This window comes from Geospiza fortis, unplaced genomic scaffold, assembly GCF_000277835.1.
Source record: "Geospiza fortis unplaced genomic scaffold, GeoFor_1.0 scaffold396, whole genome shotgun sequence".
Classification (NCBI taxonomy): Eukaryota; Metazoa; Chordata; class Aves; order Passeriformes; family Thraupidae; genus Geospiza; species Geospiza fortis.
The window spans coordinates 3,112,914-3,135,569 of NW_005054345.1; the positions used below are offsets into that span (position 1 = coordinate 3,112,914).

General features: G+C 42.0%; 1 protein-coding gene across 6 annotated transcripts in view; it reads right to left on the minus strand.

The window, feature by feature from the left end:
* Positions 1-3,586: 3,586 nt before the first annotated feature.
* DAB1 (DAB adaptor protein 1) overlaps positions 3,587-22,656 on the minus strand; it is a 213,941-nt gene continuing 194,871 nt past the window's right edge. For 5 of the 6 annotated variants that reach the window (XM_031058567.1, XM_031058570.1, XM_031058568.1 and 2 more), the window contains 6 exons: positions 19,766-19,828; positions 18,524-18,632; positions 16,631-17,179; positions 15,685-15,812; positions 14,692-14,790; positions 3,587-6,860 (listed from right to left, as the gene is read on the minus strand). In XM_031058567.1, the coding sequence (XP_030914427.1) occupies positions 14,707-14,790; positions 15,685-15,812; positions 16,631-17,179; positions 18,524-18,632; positions 19,766-19,828 (933 nt within the window). In that variant the 3' untranslated portion in view covers positions 3,587-6,860; positions 14,692-14,706. The remainder of the gene's footprint in view (positions 6,861-14,691; positions 14,791-15,684; positions 15,813-16,630; positions 17,180-18,523; positions 18,633-19,765; positions 19,829-22,656) is intronic. The other variant, XM_031058569.1, reaches the window with a different exon arrangement.

Here is a 22,656-nt window from a genome sequence, read left to right on the forward strand (position 1 = left end):
TACAACCTGATTTAATTAGAGGTAGGTCTAACATGTGAAATTTATGACAGCAAGCACAGGTCATTTTCTGCTTCCTTGGGTCCATGGATCAGGGGGAATGTTGCCTCTTCTCCATTGTTGTCCTCTTCTCCATTGCTGCTCCTTCTCCACTGGTGACTGTGGCTTTCTGGTGAGCTGAAGTCCCAAACCAGCTCTCTAATTTGCTGAATTAGGATTTATCACACTAGAAAATCAAATTCCCACCATGAAAATGGAGCCTGCAAGTGCAACACATCCACTGCAGAGTTCATGTCCCAAGTTTGGGAGCCTTTGCTCCCTCTAAATAATTCCTCTGCAGTCTCACCAAAGATGATGGTTCTTTAAAAGGCAGTTTCCTGTTAAAAGAAAAACTGAAACACAACAGAGCTGAAAGGAAGATCAGACTGGAGCCAGCAAGCAGAATTTACAGAATTATCTGTGCACTTTTCAGAAAGTTGCTTTTTCTGCTCTGAGAAAACTGTTTTATTCCCTGCTTCAGAACTCAGAACATGTTTCCTTCTGTAGAAAAATTCATTCAAACGTAAAAGGAAGCTTCCCACCCATTTTAATTGTGAAGAAAATAAGGTGGCAAATTATGGTCGAATTTACAACCAAAGAATACTTCCACATTTTTACAACAAACTCCTCTGCATCATCATTTTTGTTACCAAAACTATTATTTTCTGATGTGGGGCTGGCCTCTGGAAGGACCTGGACATGAAACAATCACCCTTCTGATCTTAATTCTCCTCTTCTGGCTTTTGATCCATTAAAAATAATGTCTCATTGTGACTGAGGCCAAATCCTGCACAGGTTCACCTACTCTGAAAGCTCCAAAGTCCTGTAAGAGGGTAAGACAAAGAAAACCCCTCCATGTCCCACCCCTTGTCTCCATCTCCTCTCCATCAGGCCTCAAGACAACACACACACAAACTTGTTTTCAAACTAGAAACAGCATTTTTTACAGAAAAAAACAGGTACTCATCATCTGGGTGTCAAATAAACAGTACAAAATGTACAAAAAATGCAGCATCTCACATCATTGTGACTTCTGCTCATTTCAAATACAGATCACTTCTGACACTGAGAGCTGTTCTTACACCTCTAATAACTGTTAGAGAAGACAAAGATGACACAAAAGGGATTTTTTTTTTCAGCTAGTACCTGGCAGTAATTCTTCCTAATCCTTTATTTTCACAAATGTCTGAGGCTGAATGGGCAGAGATTGCTGCCTGTTAACCTGATTTTCCTTTAATCTATTGTGATTTCCTTTCTTTGCTGGTGAGGAGTATTTATAGAAGTGGTGCTACAGGAGCTATGAAACAGGGTTGAAAAGCCAGCAAATAATATCAGATCTTAAAAGACTCTTTAAAAAAAAATAAAATTCTGTATCCAAAAGCCCCTTGAATGGGCAACATCTGAGGCTATTCTTCTCATTGAGATTTTTCAGGTGCTGATAAAACATTTTAGGGTGATAGATGAGCCACAGGGCAAACACATCCATTGAGATAAGACTATTTAAAGCTGTAAAAACTAATAGCTGGAGAGCTGTTTCACTAATAGACCTGATATTTCCTGCCTCCAGTAGGATAATTTCAGAAAGAGACAGGCCATGTTACAGCTACTCAGGAAATCCTATCAGGATATCTCCCCATATTCCTCACTGTCATGAGCTGAAATGTGTAATTCAGTTTCAGACAGCAAGTAAAACCAGAAAAAAACCACCAAATCCATATCTTTATTCTTCCCTATGCTAGTCTTACCTGGGGTATTTAAAAACAACATAATAAAGGTTTTTAATGGAGCTGATCCTAAAAAGCAAATCAGTGTGAGAAGAATTCATGGAAGATCTCAGCACAAGAGAGAAATACTCTTACAAATCATGACTTTTGCAGCAGTAACACCAGCCCAGAGCCAGGAGCAGGAGGCTGAGTCCCAGGATGGCACAAAGAGGGGCAGAAGGAGAAGCCAGGAGCTGTGCCTGCACTTCCACTGCGTTCCTTCAGCACTGTGAGCATCCCACGCTGGCTCAGGGAGGGAATTGTAGAGAACAGATTCAAACCTCAGTGGAAAACTGCCAACAGATATCCCCTTTCATTTCTTTGACATGGCATTCTTCTGACTGAGAACAGCATTTGCCAGGAAAGCAATAAATATGAACCTGACAGGACAAGGAGTTCTTCAGAAAGCAAAGAAAGAAAAAAGGAAACAGTGCATGAAAATATATTTCACAACCTAAAAAACAGCCAGAAAGAGGTTACTTTCTCTGTTGCAGCAACTGTCACTGAGCAGAGATTAAAGCACAGAAAACACAGCCTTTAATCCAGTGCGAGGGGGTGAAAATTGCATATTCCCAGTCTATACCAGCAGCTGCTTTCCCAGAAGCCACTGACATGGAAAGGAGAGATCTGACAGCGTTCTCACTGCTGTAAAACCACAGGCTGATTCTGCCAACTGTTTACTAATGAAATTCTCATTACTGCAGGAGATCATGGCCTTAATTAGCACTGGTTAAATTGGGACCATTTCTTGAAGTGGGCATGTCTGAGCTGGGCACTCTCATCTAGAATACAGAGACTCTGAGTTACAGCACTATTAATGTGATTTGCAGCACAGTAAGAATACATTTTTACCCCTTCTGAGCACACAGAACAGGTCCTTCCCTCCCTCCTTGGGATTCCTCTTCCTCATCATTGCCAGGTTACACCTCAAACAGGTTCATTCTGAATTTTTAAACTGAGTTTACACAACAGCTTTACAACATGAGCCAATTTTTTCTGATTTTTCAACCAACTTCACCGTGAGGGTACCAGAAGAGGATCAACAAGACCAGATTTAGCCTTCATTGTAGAAATGCATTTTAATTTAAATCCACTCCTAGCTGTGGCTTATTTAAGTAGATGTTTTGTAGCTGGCTGAAAACCAGAGATTGCATTCTTCCTTCCAAGGACACCTGGGTCCAGTTGCCTACACACAAATCAAAATGCCATTAACACTGGAGTGCTTTCACCGCAGCAGAATAATTTTACTGCATTACTCTCTTGGCAGAGAATGGGAAAATTCCTTCTCAGCTGAGCTTTATTATCAGTTCTGTGCACATTAGTGGAAAATTTGGGGGGGGTCTGCTTTCAAAACTGTCATGTTTAAATGCACATCTTTAATTTTAAATTCCACTTGAATGAAAAAAGGGAGCAAAATTAATTTCAGCTTTTCACACCACAAAGATAAACCAGCTTTGGGAGCATCACACAGCATGGGCTGTCCCAGGAATGTGGGGTTTTCCAGGAGGTGATACAAATACTTGCTGGTTTGGGATGCTCATGCTAAAACACCCAAAAAGAGGCCAAAAAAGTGGAGGCAGCAATTAAAATCAACAAGTTACACATTTGCAAGATAAGCAACACTTGGTGTTAAAGATTAGTTATTCCCCAAATTGAGGATTTTCTCCTTTCCCAGGTTTTTCCACTGTCAAAAATAAAGGCCATGTCAGGCACAAATATTGCATTTTAAGTCTGGCAGAATTATCCCAGAGGAGCACAAGCTATGAAACAAACTTACTGAAAAGACACCTTTTTAAAATGTTTTTATTCATAACAGTATTACATGGTGTGTTACAGAAATTAATGGAAAATCTCTAAAAATTTGTTGGTTTCTGTTGTTGTTGCTGAATGCATTACACATAAAGTTAAAAATAATGCGTCCGTAGATGTTAACAAATGGTCGTTATCTGAGGTAAAGTTAAAGTAGGTTTAGAAATGTACTGCAACAGTCATTTTATCTTTCTCATCTTTATTAAAAAAATAAGTGTCAGAATGCAGAAATAAAACGGAATGAAAACCACGGAGTAAACATTTTTGCAAAGAAGGTGCCCAGTACGTTATTGAGATGAAAGGTTCCATCAGACACTCGCATGACTACGATCTATCAAAATATCTTTTCATGACAGGTAAAGATCAAGAACCTACGGGGGGGATGGTAACAGGATGGCTGGTGGGGTTCCCTGGTTTGTAAATTTAAAGTGACAAATTTAGTGCTAGTGAAGGATGAGGGGTTAAACAATTGCACAAGCTGGATATTGGAGTTATCTACAATACTGGTACAGTGCAGAGGCCCTGCAGCCCTCTCAGCTCAGCATCCCAGCCACGACAAGGACGATCACGGGACGAGACAATCCAGAATCTGTTTTTATTCATGAGCAAAAGTAAGACAAAGGTCTGTGGTGATGGCCCAGAGACACCAGAATTCCAGCCTCATTCCCTCAGCACCTATCCGTGAGCGATCTGCTTCCTACAAATGTGATCCTCTGAGACAGCAATCTCTTCTTCCCTCTGTGTTCCACCCCACAACTGGAAATGCACTGATGACACTAAACCTCCAATGTCTGTGATGAACCAAAACTGGGTTTGTGGTTCCATGTGCAGGACAAAACCCAAACAAAAGCTGCAGAGGAAGAAAGTAGCACCACTGTGCAAATCAGGAAAATATTCTGACAGAAGTGTCCTCCAGAACCTCTGCTTTTAATCCTGAAACACTCGATCCACCAAGTTTTAAATTATCTCCTCCAGTTAGAAAACTTGATCTTCCAATGGGAGAAAACAAGATTTGCTACGAAGCTGTTTGCACATGACTAAGGAACAAGCATCAAATGACCGTGGATGGGGATAAAATTCTCCTCTCTGCAGGTTCATTAGGTCTATTCACAGCTAATTTCTCGTTCACATACATTCTGCAATGCACATTTCTCTAATTTCTCTAATTCAAAATAAAAGAATGGGATCGTTTTGTGAGATTTGGTTGCACACACCAACAATCACCACCCCAGTTATTCTGCCTTCTAAACCATTTTTAGCTTATAATAAGAGATGAAAGAAAGTAAAGCATTTATAACTCCAGGCCTATTTTAATCATGACAAAAATGCAAATCCTAATGTGTCAATTTAAAAACAAAATCTGCACAATAACCCTAAAAACTGATTAATCCTTTGATTTCTTTAACCTTTTTTCCTTTTTTTTTCTTTTTTTTTTTGCTTTTTAGTGTTAAACCACTAAATTCAATATACTGAAACTGCATAGGAACATCAGGAAAACACATTTGACCTGTATAACAATTCTCTGTAGGGCAAAAATATATAGATTCTTTATGAAAATCATGTGCTAAACATATGAACCCAAACACTGCACTTTTTGCTTCATAAATGTAAAAAAAGGAAGTTTTAAATTCTTTTTGTTCTGCATGTAAACAGTTGGATGACTTCTATGCAGAGGTTCAAAGGAATGTCAATGGAAAGTGATCTCTTGTAAGTAGAATTATGTCCGTGTGATAATGCTAGACCATAAAATCATGTGTTGCCATTAATTTCACTAGTTGCTGACAAGCTGACTGCTTTTGGCAAATGCACTTGAGCTTCAGCCCATTATTGTTAAGCATGTGAAAAAACATATGTGATGTGAGAACCACAAACTGGGTTTGCCACACCTCCCAAGCACTGCAACTTGCTACCTTCTCTACTGTGTAATGGCATTAGTAAAAGAATTTTCATAACATTTATATTTACAAAAAAAATGGCAATTTTCATTCGAACTCCTTAAAGCCATTTCCCCTTAAACATTTAAAGAGTTTAACAGTAAGATTTTTTTTTCAAGTTATAAAATAAAAATCCCATTTGATTTTTTTCTGATGTACAAAAAGTGATAAAGATGAACAATTTTGATCACAGAGTCAGTTTGTTATTCCAAAATCCATGCCGTCCTTGTCCCATTTGTCAAGTCCGCTTCATCCAAACTCCTAAACCAGAAGCATACCAGTATTATTTGGCAAATGATTTTTTTTTCATCAAAAATGGCACACAGAGAAGAAAACACTTGTCTGCATAGCATTACAGCAGCAAGATATTGAAGAAATAAAAATATTCCTTTTCTGCACTTTGTTTAGAGTTTCCTAGGAAATACTGACTCTCTTGTCTTTCCTCAGTGGGACTCGATGTCCTTTCTCTACCCAGAACATGAGTATTCCAACAGAAAGCAGCATTTCTTCCTCACGATGTGCTAGAACTTAAAGGTCCATTTGGCAACATTTTCAGTCAAGGATGGATAAACAACCGAGTTCTGTTCTGCGGTTTCAAGTTGGGAATCATTTCTGCAGGAGGCGTTTCACTGTTAGATCTGTCACTCATACAAAACTACAGAGTAAGAAATACATAAAAAAAAAAAGGAAAAAAAAAAGAAAAAAAAAAAAGACACCACCAGTATTTTGCTGTTGTTGTTTAAATATGTCTACATAGGGGAAAAAAAAAAGGGTCAGGATCAGCCTGATGTAAATGAAGATGAAAAACATGTCACCGTGACATAAAAAGTGCCGACTCGTGCCCCAAAGGCTGCTGAATGATAATGGCACTGCTACATACAGACTCTGCTTTTTGCTGAAAAGAAAAAAAAAAAGGAATGTCTAACACCCAATAAATTTCAGATGCTCGTTATTTATAGGTGGCACACAGAAGGTGACAAATGTTTAAAAGAAGACTGAGGAGTAGGATTTCCTAGTCTGGATACCCATCACTTGTGGGGACGGGGCTGCACTCGTAGTATGAGAAGCAGGGAGAGTTTTTGTTTTGTGCTGCCATAGGAATCTGCCATTGGTTGCCAAAAAAACACATCAGGAACACTCGTAGAGCCAGTCCAGGAGGGCAAACTCTCTCCTTTGTCAGACAAAATCAATCGGAAAAAAGCATGAAAGCCAAAGGCCCACCAGGTTGTTGGGTTTCTTTTGAGTCTTGGAGCACCACAAGCCTGTAACAATGCTATTTCTTAGGTCTGTTAATCTGCGCGTAGAGAGGTTCTGCTTCCTGGGGATAACAAAAATAAAATGAGCAGAGATGTCTCCAGACAGCATTTTCAGAACATTTTTACAGCATCTGCTTGAGAGCAGCGATACCTTGTGAGCCAAAACCCACAGGAAGTGTTTGCTTTCTGTGCTGCCTCGAGCTATTGTGGCACCACAGTTGAGTGGTGAAGAAAATGGGAATTATTTCACAAAATGAGTGCTGTCTATCCATTTCCTCCTCCAGCACTGGCCATGCACTGACCCTCACTGCTGGGCATGGACATAGGAAGGAATTAAATGATAATTTATAGGGCTGGGTGTTTGGAAGTTCAGCCCGTGTACAAGGCTGAGTTTCCCCCCAGCAGCACTACAGCAGAACATAACTGTGGGTTTTGCACAACTCAGGAGAAAACCGCTTGCAAACAGAAACTGCCACGGAAAGCTGAGCTAATGAAGCTGTGATGGGATTTAAAACAACAACATGAGCGGCCCATGAAGAACGAGGAGCCCTGTGCAGTTTGATTAGGAGTCTGTGGAACCATTGGTACAATTGTTAAAGCTGGGAGCAAAGCATGTCAACTGGTTAACAGACACTTTCTTGGGAATTTCCTGGATGTGGGAAGGGGGAAAAGCTGCCATGTTCTTCAGCTGTCGCTTCATAGATGACACACCCTGTGCTTTCTTAACACTGTGTTCATCTTGGCCAAGGTGGGTAGCAAACCATCCGTGGACCCTGGAATCCACTCTACTTCCAGAATCCACTCTACTTCATTACCAGAAACTAATTTATTAAACTAAGAATGACATCTAAAAAAGGAACAAGACAGGTAGAAAGGCTAATTAATGCCACACTGCATTAAGTCTCCACAGCTTGACAAATATTCAAATACCACGCCACAGCGTTGAATTGAACCAAGGTAGAATCAACTCGTGTTACAGCAGCATTGGCAGGAGCTGACTTTTGAGCAAAAAAAAACCCCAGAAGGCTGGCACATCACTGGGCACTGAGCAGCACAGACAGGCCTGCCATGGGATGGCACAGGATTTTAATCACTGTTTGTCAAAGGGATGCTGGGGATGAGGAGAACAGCCCCAAGGTCGATCCACAGGTGCTCTGGGTGCCTGGCCAGTGCTCCATGCTCTGTCCATCCCAGTGCCCTGTCCTGCCTTAGAGTGCAGGAGCACACAACAAATCCAAAATACGACCTGGTTCCTCCATGCCAAGGAAAGCTGTCTTTTATTCCCCAAAACTGCTGCATTTCTGGAGCTTGCAGACTCTGTTCACCCACCCCCTGCCCACGTGGAGCTCTGAGTATGCTACCAGCACTGTGAGTGAGAGAAACCCTCTGGAATGATTAAATAAATGCTGCTGAAATTATCCCCAGCAAGAAGCAAATACATTTTGTGACCTTGAAAAACTGAAGGTAATCAAAGGAGATGACGGAGAGTAAATAAGTGCTTTTCACACACTGTGAGTTAAGTCTACCTATGCCAATTTTCACGTGCAGGCTTGAAGCTGGCAGAATGATCTATCACAGCTAGTTCAGAGAAAATCTGTACTAATTAATGTGTGAACCTGACACACACCAGGCCATTCTTCAGGCAGTTGCTGAACCTAAGGTCATTGCAAAGGGAAGTGAAAAGGAAGGAGGAGACGAAAAGGAGAGGGAGGGAGAACATCCCTTTGGAACAAAAGATGTCAGTTTTTCAAATGCCTTCAGGGAAAAAAAAAGAGCTTTTCAAAATGTCAAGTCTGCTTATTAGAGCTGTCCTCAAATATCCTTCAGATATGTAGAAGTGCTGAAGTAACAGGTGTCCTAATGTGCCACTGAACTCCACACCCTTGGAAGAGGAGGAGGAGAGCTCCTCATCAGCAGCAGCACTTCCAACAAGCCTGAGACAGCCTTTACAGTGAGAAACTTCTTTGATTCATACCCAACATTTATCTGCACAAACACCTGATGTGGCAAAGGCCTGCATTTCTCACTGATTTGAATAATTTCTCTTCCAGCAGACCAGAGCATTTTGCGTGAAAAGTGTGCTCTTGCTTCTTCCTTTCAGTTGATTTCTCCCTTCAGATGCCTAAATGAGAAATTAATTGCAGTAATTGTGTGCAGTCTTCCCAGTCAAAGGGTTTTGGTCAATGCCTGAGATTTGTTTTCTGGTATTATTTTGAGCCAATTCAAGCATGCTTTTAGCCCAACAATGCAAATGGTGTCTGTAAAATATTGATACTCAAGAGGGCAAAAGAGAGCAGAAAGGGACAGGAAAAAGGCAAAAGCAGAGTCAAGTGCTGTTGACTTCATGGACAGCTCCTCTCACAGTGACAGGCACTATTTTGGAGGGTCTTGAAAGCAGAAATAACCCTCCCTTTTTTTTACATAATCCACACAAAAGTCACAGGGCATGTTATGAAAAGGCAGGTGAGCATTAACTCTTCTCACAGCATCTCGCCAGCATTTTCTGCCTTCTACCACTGCCATTAGGAACAGATGCAGAGGGAAGGAAAGGAAAGAACTGGTCTTTGTCAGAACAAAAGGAGAGGAACAAACAAAATAGCAGACAAAGCTTCTGATTCACAAAAAACCCTCGAATCTTACAGCGCTCTCCTTGCTGAACTGGCCCAGAATCACTTCTGATGTGCTTTCATCAACCCACAGGGAGAAACCAAGAGAAGAACTGGAAGCACTTTTTTTGCTGCTGTTTTCCAGAAATAATTCATGCTGCAGATCACTTTATTCTTCCCATTTTAAGGGGGACAAGACAGCAGCAAACACCATTTCTGATGCAGTCCACTACTGTGTGAGGCAACAAGGGTGCTAATGCTTTAGAATAACATTATGCAAATGCTAGAAGTAAATTTGCATCCCATTTGAAGATGTTAACACCTGCTCCCCAGCAGAACTAATCGCTGGAGAGCATCTCCTGAGAGACTCGGCACCCACTTGGGCTTGCAGGGGTGAACTCACTCACAAAACATAACTGTGGGTTAGGAAGAAACTATTTGTACCCTGGCAGCCCTTTGATCACTGCAAGGCACCTGCTCTGTGCAGAGCTGCTGGCAGGATGTTCTCAATTGAGGAGGTGAGGCCTGAACAGATTTCCATGCCCTTTACAGCCACGTTCACTCCTGGCTGACTGATCAGAAAGGGCAGGCTCAAATGATAAAGAGTTTCATGAAATAAGTGTGCTGGAGAGCCACACAAAATGAGCATCTTGTGCTGGGGTTGCAAGTGAAGGGAGTGGGAATGTGAAGCATCTTCTCTGGTTTTTTGCATGCTGACCCATAGGCAAAATAGGACAGAGTAAAGTTGGCAAGCGGGTTGAAATTAAATATCTTTGGTGATAAGACAGGTCATTCCTAATGCTCTATTTATTTATTTTTTATTGCTTATTTATTGCTTATTATTACTTACTGATATTTGGTTATTTTTCTAACAGCCTCCATTAGCAGCATAAATACAGCAACCTTCCAGTTCAGGATTGTGCCTGGAGAGTGCATCTGTTCTTAACATAAACCTACCTAGGAATATCTCCTAGTTTCAAATATCCAGTTTAATTATTAGCATTCCAAAAATTTCTGTCATTTTAGTAGCAAGAGGGATGCTGTACATCCATGAAATGAAAATGCAGTGACAACTACTCAGAAAGATGAACCTGCTCCATATCTTAGTTCTGACATTAAAAAGGAACTGCAGCCAAGAAACACTGATTATTTCTGGGCCCCTCTCCCAAAACAGTAGCCACACAATTATTTCCTTCTACAGATCTGTCATCCACATATCCTTCCATCTACATATCTGTCAATTCTCCTTCATAACAATCGAACCTAATGGCCAATTGGAAGCAAATTGTTCAGAAGTCTCAAAGATGCTAAATTTTCACAAGTGGATTTTTAAAATCAGTTGTCGTGCAGAAGACAGGGAACTTTTAAATGACCTCATCGCAGAGGAAGCGAGGAGAGCTTGTCCCTAAATGGAATTCTTGGGTTGCAAATCAGCAAGAACACAGCTACAAAGAACGCTGTCTCTTGTTGAGATGAAGAAGTTGCAGAAATAAAAGGGTAGAAGGTGAGCTCAGGTGGGCTGGTGACACTGACGAGGTGAGAAGCCCTTGTTTGAGCTGGCACATGGAAATGGACAGCTTGAATGAGACTGCAGCAGCAGAGAGGAGGGCAAACCTGCAGGATGCCCCTGTTCACAGAGCAGCCTGAATTTCTCTGCTCATGCCTCTCCATATTTCTGAGAAATAGGAAAAACCAACTGAGCAGGAGACTTGAAATGTTAATTTTAGGATTTCTCTGGAGTGAAGCAGGACTTCCTAACCTGTAATTCCTTTCCAAAGGCACAACACTATTTCTCTCAGGTTCCCAGCCCTGCTCAGTGCTGTGTCTTTAGCTAGAGAATGACAGCTTTAGGGCCTACAGCAAGAACAGGTCACCTGTAATTAGGAATTTCTCTTTGGACTTTATCCAGTTCTGATTGAGGCAGGTGAAAGACTGGAACAGGTCCTGAAAATGCAGCCTTTAGTATTTTGAGCCTATTTGGAGTCCGGGTGCAACAGAAAAGGGGCAGAAGCAAGAGGAGGATGCAGAATCAGCTTGGTATTCCCTCCTGAGGCTCACTAAGCTCCCAGGTAACCCAAGGCTTTGTCCATAAATTGCTTTTTCTCTTCACTTCCTAAAACCAGCCCAAATAAAAGTTACAGCAGCCCATCCCAGAGCTGAGTAAGATTTTTAGGAACATTTATCACCAAGCACAGCACTTGCTCCAAGACGGATGATGGCAGTGGGCCACCAAAGCACCACCAAAAGCTGATAGACAAATATTCTAATGAACTGTTGCTCTCCTGACAGTGCTGATGGCATTGTGAAGGGTGTGACACGTTTTGAGGGCTCCTAATTGTCTGCACACATTTCTCAGAACAACTGAAGAATTTTTTTTCAGGGAGATATGCTCTAGCCACAAATGTTTTGAAGGTTTCTTGAGAATCTCTCATGAATGATTGCCAGTGCAAGTTTTGAGCTGGGCAGCAGCTCAATAGAGCTGCGTTTGTTCCTCTGTTCAAACTCCCTGCTTTAATGTAAAATGTCAACAAAGAGAAATGTTTAAGACATTTGGTAGGATCACAGCTGAGAAACAGTTCTTTCCCTCTCTCTCCTTTCACCACAAATACTCCCCACATAATCTAAAGACAGCAGTGGGGATTAAACATAAATAATCTGAAGGTGGCAGTCATTCTGTATTCTCTTCACCTCTTCTGCAAAATCACTATCTGTCCTCAACAGCATGCATGAACAAAGGGGAAACAACCAAACGCAATAAACAGCTCTGCAAAGAGTTAATCTCATTTCACCTGTGGAAGTTGAGCCTTTCTGCTGCTTATCTTTAACCATAAGGGACAAAGATGTAATGTATCCATAAAATGCCACATTTACCTACTGAGAGCTCATAGCTATTTCTGGAGGGGTGACTTCTAGAAACAGCTGCTTCTGGAAGGATGAGGATTTTGAGAGCTGAAGTGGAAGATTGCAAAAGGAAGAGAGGAAAACAGGAGAAAAGAAGAGAGTAACTAGATGATAATTTAGAGTATCAGAAGGAATCAAGAAACCAAATTGCTGTGGTACCTTGAAAGATCAGGGTACAAAAAACCAGGCAGGTGGATATTCTGAATACATCAAGATAAATAAAGACATGGTATGGGCAGAGCTGATTTCAGAGATCTGGGAACAGACAGATTTGACATTTCTGCACACAATGCTCTCCTGAGAGGTCCATTCAGCTGAGTTGTTACTGTGCAGTTCTTGGGCTAAGAACCACATTCTAAAGAGTGAAGTAATCTCCCATCTAAGCCACAAAAGTGGCTTTTATGCAGACTGTGATTCCTCTGCATGACATGTTTCTCCCCATTAAGTTTCCCTCCAAATGCAGAGCTCAATACACAACTCCCCAGTAAGTCCTGAATTGATAATTTTCCATGGGGATTAGACTTCCCATCGCTCTGACGACACCAGAATTAGCTGGGCTGGCCTTGGGAAGTGGATTTCCTACAGACTGCTGCTGAATGGCATCTGCACAATGATATTAGTGGAACCTCACTGGAGAGAGGCTTTCTGTTTTGTTCAGCTTCCTGTTCCTGCCTACAGCTCTCAGGAATTAATGTAATACAATAATCAGGAACATTAGTTAATGTTTCCCAGCATATATTTCAGGGAATTATACATGTTTGATGTGAGGCTCTACAGGGATTAACTAAAAATGCAGCAAAACCATATGGAACCACTGGTAATACACTGTCCTGGTAGCTCTGAATTGCAGAAGCACCCTGTGATAAACCATAATAAACAGATGTATGTGGGTTTCCAGAGTGTGGGACTCAGATAAAGGGCAAATCCTCTTTCATGATGTAGGGAAGAACTCCGGGAGTGGTCTGAAGCTGGGATAGCTGGGGATGTCAGTGCTGGCCACGGTCAGGCAAAGGCACAGCCAAATTATCAAGTGGCACCATCCATCTGCAGCAGCAGCTCTCACTGGAGTAAATAATGAATGCTCTTGCTGCAGCAGCTCATCCCAGCTTGACTTTCTCCTCACACTGGCACCCCTGGACTCAAGGAGACACAAAGCTCAGTGCTACTTTTGCTGCAGCCCCAGGAGCTGAGCAGGGGTGAAGCTACAGAAGGGGGAGATGCCCTCTCACAGCACCACATGTTATTAAGAGAGAACCCCACTATTCCCAAGTGGATCAAAGCTAAGTTACTCTAAGGTTTTTTAAAATCATATTTAGTGCACAAAGTAAACTGACTCCTAATGAAACTATTAATTTGGAGCTGAAACTAAACTGAGGATGGGTAAATCACTGGCAAAGCCAGTGGAATTTCTGTACAAAAATGGGAAGGGTTCTCCCACTGCTCTGGATTTGCTCCAGGAGCTCTGTGCTGGTGCACAGAAGCCATATCAGATCATGTATTTGGGCAATACCAAACAGGAGTGGCAGACGGGGAGAAGATAATGAAACATATTCTTCAAACAGCAACACTAGAGAGTATTTGGATGGAATAACAACGCTCAGCACTCATAAAACTTTGTAGCTTCACTGTTTTTTTGGCAAAATATATTTACTGTATTGAAACAAATCACAGAGCATTCACAGGCAGCCACATTTTCTACGTGTTCTGTAACACAAAGGATGAACAGATCTTCTTTCCCGTCTGTCTGGGTTTAAATGACTTACATTGATGAATAATTTTTAAAACATCAGTATGCCAATGGTAATATGAATGATGATAATTTTCAGATGTTTTTAATTTGCAGTTGGAGATAAAAATACACAAACCCATTTCAATATTTTTTACATGCAGATAATAAACGTGCTTCTTCTACTGATTATCCCATTGATTTAGGGTAGAGACATTCATGTATCATTACATAATTTTATTTAATGATTGTTATGTCTATGGGTAAGATGTCTTATTCCATTTAATATGTTACATCTGACTGAAGGCAAGGGTGGCTTTGATGAAAAAAATGCTCTGCCTAATATGTTGTTAATAATGGCTCAGTTTCCCTATTTGCCCTCAGAATTTGAACACAAAGTAAAATAAGTCTACATTTCTTTCAAGCATGCAGGCAGCTGAAACACACATATTTGCATAAGCTGCAACACTCAGTGAATGGCAAAAGCCATGCAAACCACCAAGCACGAGGAATACACTGTGGAGGATGGAGAGGTAAAACGGAAGAGATGAAAAGGAAAAAAAAAATAATAAACCATGCATCCATGAAAGCAATGGCAGGCACTCGTGGAAGAGTAAGTGAACACCTCAAGGTGTAGAGAAAAAAAGGACAGATACCTACCCCAACCTGTGCTATCTAGCTACCGACCTGTGGACTTATAGTATCACCAGTTGGCTCACCAAAGGGATCACTGTTGGAGGAGGCCTGAGACCCATCAGGCTAGAATACAAGAACATAACACCTTTTTTTCTCAACAGTAGAAAGTGAAAAGTCAACACGAGGTTATTTTCATGCTGTGGGCATAACAAGTACATCCTATCTCATGAAAACCAGAGAGGGAGGCCTCGCCACTCTCCAAAGCCGTAGCATTTCCTACAGCTGCTGCAGGCACCAAAGGACCTCACCAGTTCCTCCTGGAGCCCAGGCAGGAGCTGCCACAGGCTTCAGAAGGTAATGGATCAGGCCAACCAGAACTGCAAAAGGCCCTGAAAGCCACGTGAAACAGAAAGAGTCCAAGCTTGGGTTATTTTGCACTTTTTGTTGTACCGACCCCCTCTTGCCTTTGGCTCACTCGGGCTCCTCCCTCCCTGACACCTGGTGATTGACAGTCATTGCTTGGATAACATTTCTTGCTTTGGTCCATAAAGGCAAAGAAATCACATACCGAGGGCCAGAACACTGAGGAACATAGCTAGGCAAGCAACTGGGATGCAAGAATGTACAAGACAACACCAACCATCATCTTTTAACACACAAACTCTCACATCTTTCTCTGCAGCCTCAGCATGTTTGTTGTTTTACCCCAAACTTCCTTACCATGAGAAAAGTGACTGCTGGCATGCTAAAGAGGACATTGGATACATCTAACATGTACAGCCTTACATGTGAACTCTGAGTTTGGTTCCTTGTATGCAGGGTTAGTGCACATCAGCAGAAATGCTGTGCTATCAGCTGTCAAACCCAAAGCAGGACGGGAATTCTGGCTGCAGCTCCCCCACAAGCACCACCCAACCCTACTGGAAAAGTTTCTGACACTACAGAACAACATTTAATCAGCTTTTATCTTTTCTAGTTAAAAGGAGACAATGAAGATTTAGAAACCTTGCTACTCACAGCCTCTGGCTCCTCACTTTTGCTTGGGCTTTCAAACCCCTCTTCAAAGAGGTCGTCTGCAGCAGGGTCACTCGTATGAGATGCTGATGATTTGGATGGAGAACTCTGTCTGGGTGCAGGGGTGGGAGCTAAACAAGGATTAAGGCAACAGCAACAATTATTCTGCTGATTTCTTCAAAAAGACACTTCAGCACAAAATTTGCTCACACTTTTACATCCCTCAACTTCCACCACCCCTGAGAATCATTCTCTAAGAAGGAGCTGCAGGAGGTAAATTTGGGCACAGTTGTCATTATCAATCCCATGTGTTTGATTTCATTTGGCAACTTCCAGATTAAGTTTGGTTGCATCCGGCCTATGTCTTTATGAACCTGGGAGACACCACTACATTACATTAGGAATGTGTGAGTCGCCTGTCCTGTGTCAGGTAAGTGAAACAGGTCTCTGACTGACCCCTGGTGAATATCATGAATTCCCCTTTTCAGCAATCTGCTGAAAAGAGAAAATCCCCCATCACCATGCTATGAACACCCTAAGCTTATTTTACAGCTCTCCAATGAATTTCCCCACATGTCCGATATGTCAAGCTACTAAAATTAATACCCATCCCCTAATTTCTGAAAAGTATGGATGGGAGATAAGTGAAACCAGTTGTAAGGTTGAATGCCATGGGCTTCTGCCAACCAGCTTGCATGTTCCCATCACAAAACAAATATTACAACATTTAATTTTAGAAATTAAATTTCTGACTGTAGCTGTCTGGGCTGTTCATTTCTATGACCTCTGAAATCCTCTGTGGTATTTTCCTTTATGGCTGGAACACTTTTCTTAAGCCAGGGCATGCATAAAGGTATGTATCTGGGTTGGAATTTAAAAACAGATAGAAGTGCTTTGAGGAGCAGTCATGTCTGAGGAAAGGGATGGCTGAAAGCACATAAATACTCACGTGAATTTGTAGATGGTGTCGTGGAAGTCACAGGAGTCAAATTTAACTGAGAGATGTCAAAGTCATCACAATCATCTGCTTCCTGTGCCATCCCAACTTTGTTAAAGTAACTTGAGAAGGCCTCTGAGGTACAACTGAGGGAAGGCTGATCTGGTTTTCTTGATGGCACTGGTGGAGGCTGAGCCATCTGGAAATCTTTAAACATTTCTTTTCCCATTTTCTGTCTGGGCCTGTCTGTCTGCGGACTCGATCTGTTGGAATCGCTCGTGGGTGGGACGGTGGCTATAGGAGCAATGGTACCTTGAAACATGGCTGCTTGTAAAGGCAAAACAGTTTGTGTTGGCATGAAGGCAGTGGGCTGGAACTGGCCAGCCACGGATGGCCACGGCTGCTGGGTGGGAGGGAAGATGCCGGGCTGGCCCCACGCGATGGGCTGTCCTCCCTGCATCACCTGAGCGACTGGAGGCTGGGCACCCATGGCCAACTGCTGCTGAACAAGTGGTTGCTGTCCCCAGAAGGAGGGCAGGACAGCTCCCATGGCAACATAACCTTTGGGGAATAAAGAGAGCAGGAGGGGGGAAACAAACGGGATGGAAGGTTTTAATGGCGCCGCGGAGAGCACGCGGGAAAGGCGACGCAATAAATCAGAAACGTGCAGAGCTGCAGCACACTTGGAGAGAAAACTGAGAACACTGAATTCACATCCCTGCACAAGTAGTCACACTCAGAACCACAGGCTGGTGGACTCTGCAAAGCAATCATCTCAAATTGCATCACAATGCTGCTGCTACTACTACTACTAATAAAAAAATCCAACCCAGATGATTCCAGATTAAAACCCTCACACTTGGTTATTACCCAATTACTTGAGAACATCAAAAAGATCTTGAGCTTCTGCTGCACTAAATACCTATTAACAACAAACTGCTTCAGATATTAGGCTAACATAACCCACTCCAGCTGAGGAGGAAATTAATGATTAAAACCAAAATTATAATTGCTTCCTGTCAGACCTGAAGCCTCCTTTAAAGCAACGAAGAGTTTGACCGTGTAGGAATTACAGGATCTGATCCTTTTTTATTTACAACAACAACAAAGTGCTCTGAAACTAAAACTCCTGTAAAACATTTTACAAATTAAACTACCTAACATAATTATGTTCCACTGATACAAGTACTGTGCTTTACAGTTATGCTGTCTCACATTTAAATTACCACTAATACTTTGCATAATGTAACTTCTCTCTCAATTTTAATACTGCTACAGCTTTAAAACTCTTGTTTCCAACCTGTTTCCTCAGTCCTCCTGTACTTTTCCTCTTTGCTTTATTTCTAGGCTGTTTTGTAATCACAAACATAAGGGTGGCTGCTATATTGTATAGGGAAAAGCCCAAAACTCAATAAAATGCAAAAATAAGGAATTGAATTTTGAGAGACCTAGCTGCTGAGTGATGGAAGGAGAAGTAGCTCAGATACATTTCTGTTCCAACAGATGTCTAGAGGACATTCCAGGATTTGACAAAGTGGAATACCTTGAAGTGCAATCAAATTCTCAGCCCCTGTTTACTGGAGAGATATTCACTTCTACCACAGAACCCCCAAAATTTAAACTAAATGCTGTTTCCTCTCTTTCTCCTGTACCTAGAAGTTCTGTTAGCCAGATGGGTGAACTATGCTTGAATTCCCAGTGACTTTTTTGGCTTCTGCTTTAAAAAATGCAGGCAAATTCAAACTAATGTACTCCCTGCTTTGCCTTGCCCTGAAGCACCGACCTCAAAAGCCTTCCCCACTTCCACCCTGCTAAAATCAATGCCCCAAGTACTGAAATGCAAACCAGAGCTGGGCACTGATCCCCAAGTCTGATTCCAGACTTTAATTCCAGTGCATTCCTTACCTGAGGGTACGGCAGCAGTGCTGAAAGGTACAGAACCAAACATGTCTGTACTAGCAGGGAGTGACTGGGATGAAGATGGGATAAAGGCATCACCTGGAGTAGCAGGAGTCTGCAGGGAGACAGGCAGAAAACACAAGGGTGAGGTATCAGCTGCAGCTTCTGCTGCATACTGCTGCCACATCACTTGGAGCTCTAAAAAATCCAGGTTTGGAGTGAAGAATGAGAAAGAAGAAAGAATGGGAAGATGTAGAAGGAAAGAAGCAATAGAAATAAAAGTAGTGGAATTTGCTGGGGATAGGAGAAAAAGAAAGAAGTGAAGAAACTTCCTATCAGAGGAAAAAAAAATCAAGGTGAAATTTGCCTGGAATGCATCACAACCAAAATATTGACATAATTTCTTTCTCCAGAACATACAGACTTGTGATTCGAGATGTTAGGTGACAAAGGGGAAAGTGACCAAGGCATTAGTTTTTAAGTTACTATTAACAGTTAAGGTAAATGAAATATCTACAGGATTTATGGAAAACTGAATAAATATTGCTTCTAATTAACCACCAGGACCAGAATCATAGGTCTACATTAGAGGAGAAGTCAAATCCAATTGAGTAAGCTGAGGATGAGCAGCAAGGGCTTTGAACATCTAGTCCCAGACATGATCCAGAACATACTGGAGATCTGAGGCTCCTGACCTCACAGCACCTGAATTTTCTCAGTATAATCATACTTCCCTACAGCTTAATGCAAGGCTCTAAAGCTTTATATGAAAATTTTTTGTTATAATGCTGAAAAACATGCTGAGACATTATTTTTTGCCCTTAAAAGACATCCAGCCCTTTCTCTCTGTCTTTACTTCCCTCCTTTAACAGCAGTTCTGGGATCTGTGCTTGGTGGATCCAGAGACATGAAACGTGAGGCTGTAACTGGATTTTCTGCAGAGCAGTGAGAGTGCAGTGCAGCATTTCCCTCTGACAAACACAGGGAAGCAGATCTGCAGCTCAGGTTGCACCCTGTGTGACACTTAACACCAGAGCAGAAAAATAAAAATCAAAGGTATTTTTGCACATCGTCATGAAGCAGGGACTGCACGTTCAATTCACTTCACTTTTATTTTCCTGCAACCTAAAAACTACTTTGAAATCCTGCCCACTGGAATGGCTGAGGACACAAATTGTAAATGTGCTCAATAAATGTGCTGAAAATGGCATGCAGGAAAAACACAGTGCAGTTTCCCTGGGTACTCACTGGGGGAGAGGTTACATCAGGAGGAGTGGACATGTCCCCAAAAAGCTCTAGTTGGGTAACAGCCTGTAAAGAGAAAAAAAAATTCCATTTATCTTTTGAGGAGAAGAAACTATGAGTTAAGTAGTTACAACTTGTAAAGTTCTCTGGTAACAGCAAACAAGATAAACCTCCTCAAAGTCCTTCAGGCTTCAACTGTGAAGTCCCATATGGAAGAAGCACACAGGCTCAAGCTGTGGGATCTTAATATTGCTAATGGACCCAAATAGCCAACAACCCACTGTAAAACAACTCTGTAGGGAATTCTCCAAAGTGAAAAAAAATGAATAAAACATGAAATAGCTATCCAGAACGGGACTGGATGCATTACTGCTGTGCCTTTAACATCAGTGAGCTCCAAGCATGACTTATGGCCAGTCCTTTCCCTGGCTCTTCTTCTAAACCCTCATTTCAAGGTCTTGCAGCATGGCAGCAGCACGTGGAGTGCCAGCAGGATACAGAAGGGAAGGGCTTTTAAAGTGCTGCCTGATTTCCCCTTGCCCCTATCCAGAACGGGACTGGATGCATTACTGCTGTGCCTTTAACATCAGTGAGCTCCAAGCATGACTTATGGCCAGTCCTTTCCCTGGCTCTTCTTCTAAACCCTCATTTCAAGGTCTTGCAGCATGGCAGCAGCACGTGGAGTGCCAGCAGGATACAGAAGGGAAGGGCTTTTAAAGTGCTGCCTGATTTCCCCTTGCCCATGGGACAGGTGTGACCTGGATAAGTGGACTTGAAGGAGGATGCACAACTGGGTTATTGCAAGTTTGTGGCTGTACATTTAATTCTTGCTAGAAATATTTCCTTGGGATGCCCTTCACTTGGAGCTCAAAAGAGGTCACCCATGCAGGCCTGGCTAACTGGACCAGAAGAGAAAACACACTTTATTATAAGAAGCAACTTGAGTGGCTGCATAATCAAAGCTCCTTCACGTGTTCTAGAGCAACTTTACTGCCTCCCACCCACCTGCAACTGAGTTCAGCTCGAGTTCAGGGATGTTAAAGCACAGATCCCTCAGAGCTCTGCAGGAAATCTAAACCCCATCCACCCCATCCACAATCAGGGTGGTTGTACTGGAAAGCTTTGGTGAGAACCTAGAACTTGTTCTTCTCACTACCTTTCTCACTGGTTTTCCCAGTATCACACCCACAAGATGCGGGAAGGCACAATTTTCATGATGAACAAGATTTAATGCAAATCTTAGTTTTGCTCGTTGAATCTCCTCCCCATTTTAGACACATAAACCTTGGATCCTCCTGTCACACAGACAGGTTTGACAGTCAGTTGAGTCTTGTCCTATAAAAGCAGTCCCTAAATGCTTTGGACAGTAACCAGACTGGCAGTCAGGCTTTACAGCCTTCCAAGAGACCAAAATCACCCCAAGAATTTTTCCTGCCTTTAACTTTTTATTCCATTAAAAATTATCCCTTAAGGAGTAAGACTACACATATCAATAGTTTATACTTTTTTTTTTCAATCCACTCTCTATTCCCACACATAAAAGCAACACCACAATCAGTTAGAACTGGAATTTGTTAAGCAGCTCTGATGATTCTCAGATTCATGTCATGATGTACCCAGGGATGAATTATCTCACATTTTCTCACATCATGTTTTATACTAAAAAGATCACATTGCTTTAGTGCTATGACAAAGCATTTTCTTCTTATGGGCTTAGATATCCCTTTAATTATCTGCATGGAAATGCAGAAGGGAAAAAGAGGGAAAGGCACCTTTTCTTCAGTGTGCACCAATTCCCCACTCTGTAGGAAAATACTGCCAGGAGTAGCTTTTGAAAAAAACCCCTAAACAGCAACAAACCCAGCCTAAGTCCCTTCTGCAGTGTGCAGACACATCAGGCAAGGGTTGTTAAAATGCCAGGAAAAGTGGGAATAATGACAGCAGCACTCATTTGGAAATCACTTCAAGGCTCCTGTAGGCACTCCTGACTCAAGAGGCGTCAGGTGACACTGAAATACTCCAAGAGCCACTTTCTCCTCACCTCTCCAAACTGCTCGTTTAGCAGCACCCCAAACCTGCCCTTCTCCTGCCCCCCTTGGGAACTACTCACTGTTTGCTCCTAAGGAACATTTGTGTCCTTTCCATGAGCAAAAGGGAGCAGATGAGCAAGCCAAGGAGGATGGGGAAGGGCAGGGTACACAGAGCTGTGTGCAAAGCTATACATTTACTTTTTTTTGGTGGAAAAAATAGTATAGGTTTCACAGGAATACTGGAAATTGATAGTCAGTATACTTCTGAACTCTGGATTGTATGACATGCATCTGAAAGGTGGTAACTCAGATCCCAGTGCCTCCATACTCCTGGATAATGGGAATAGTAATACTTTTCAGAGTGCTTCAAGGTGATGGATCTTTGGATATTCTTCACAGATATAATTCTGTTAAAGCTCTGCAGACACATTTCTAAACAGGCAGCTGGAGAGAGTGATAGGAAAGTCAACAGCACTTTGTTACAATAAACCCTCACTCACACTATTCCCCAGGAAAAAGAAATACATTTACAGGGGAATTATTTTTTTACAGAATATCAACCTCATATACAACAGGAGCTACAGAACCACACCAGAGAATGTAAACACAAATTCAGTGGGAACACAACACCTTCATTTACTGACTGGAGCTTTGAACAGCAACCCTTGGAGGTGCATTTTTAAGCCCCAAATGGTTCAGGAGTCTTTTTTCTACTTCTTCAGTTCTCAGCCTGAATAAATGAATGCATCTTCCCTGACACAGAGCTGCCTTTATCTACTTGCAGCACACGAGATCGTGGACACCAAGCACTTATCTTTTATTTCTGTGATTTCACTGTCACTACAGAACTGATTTCACCCCTTA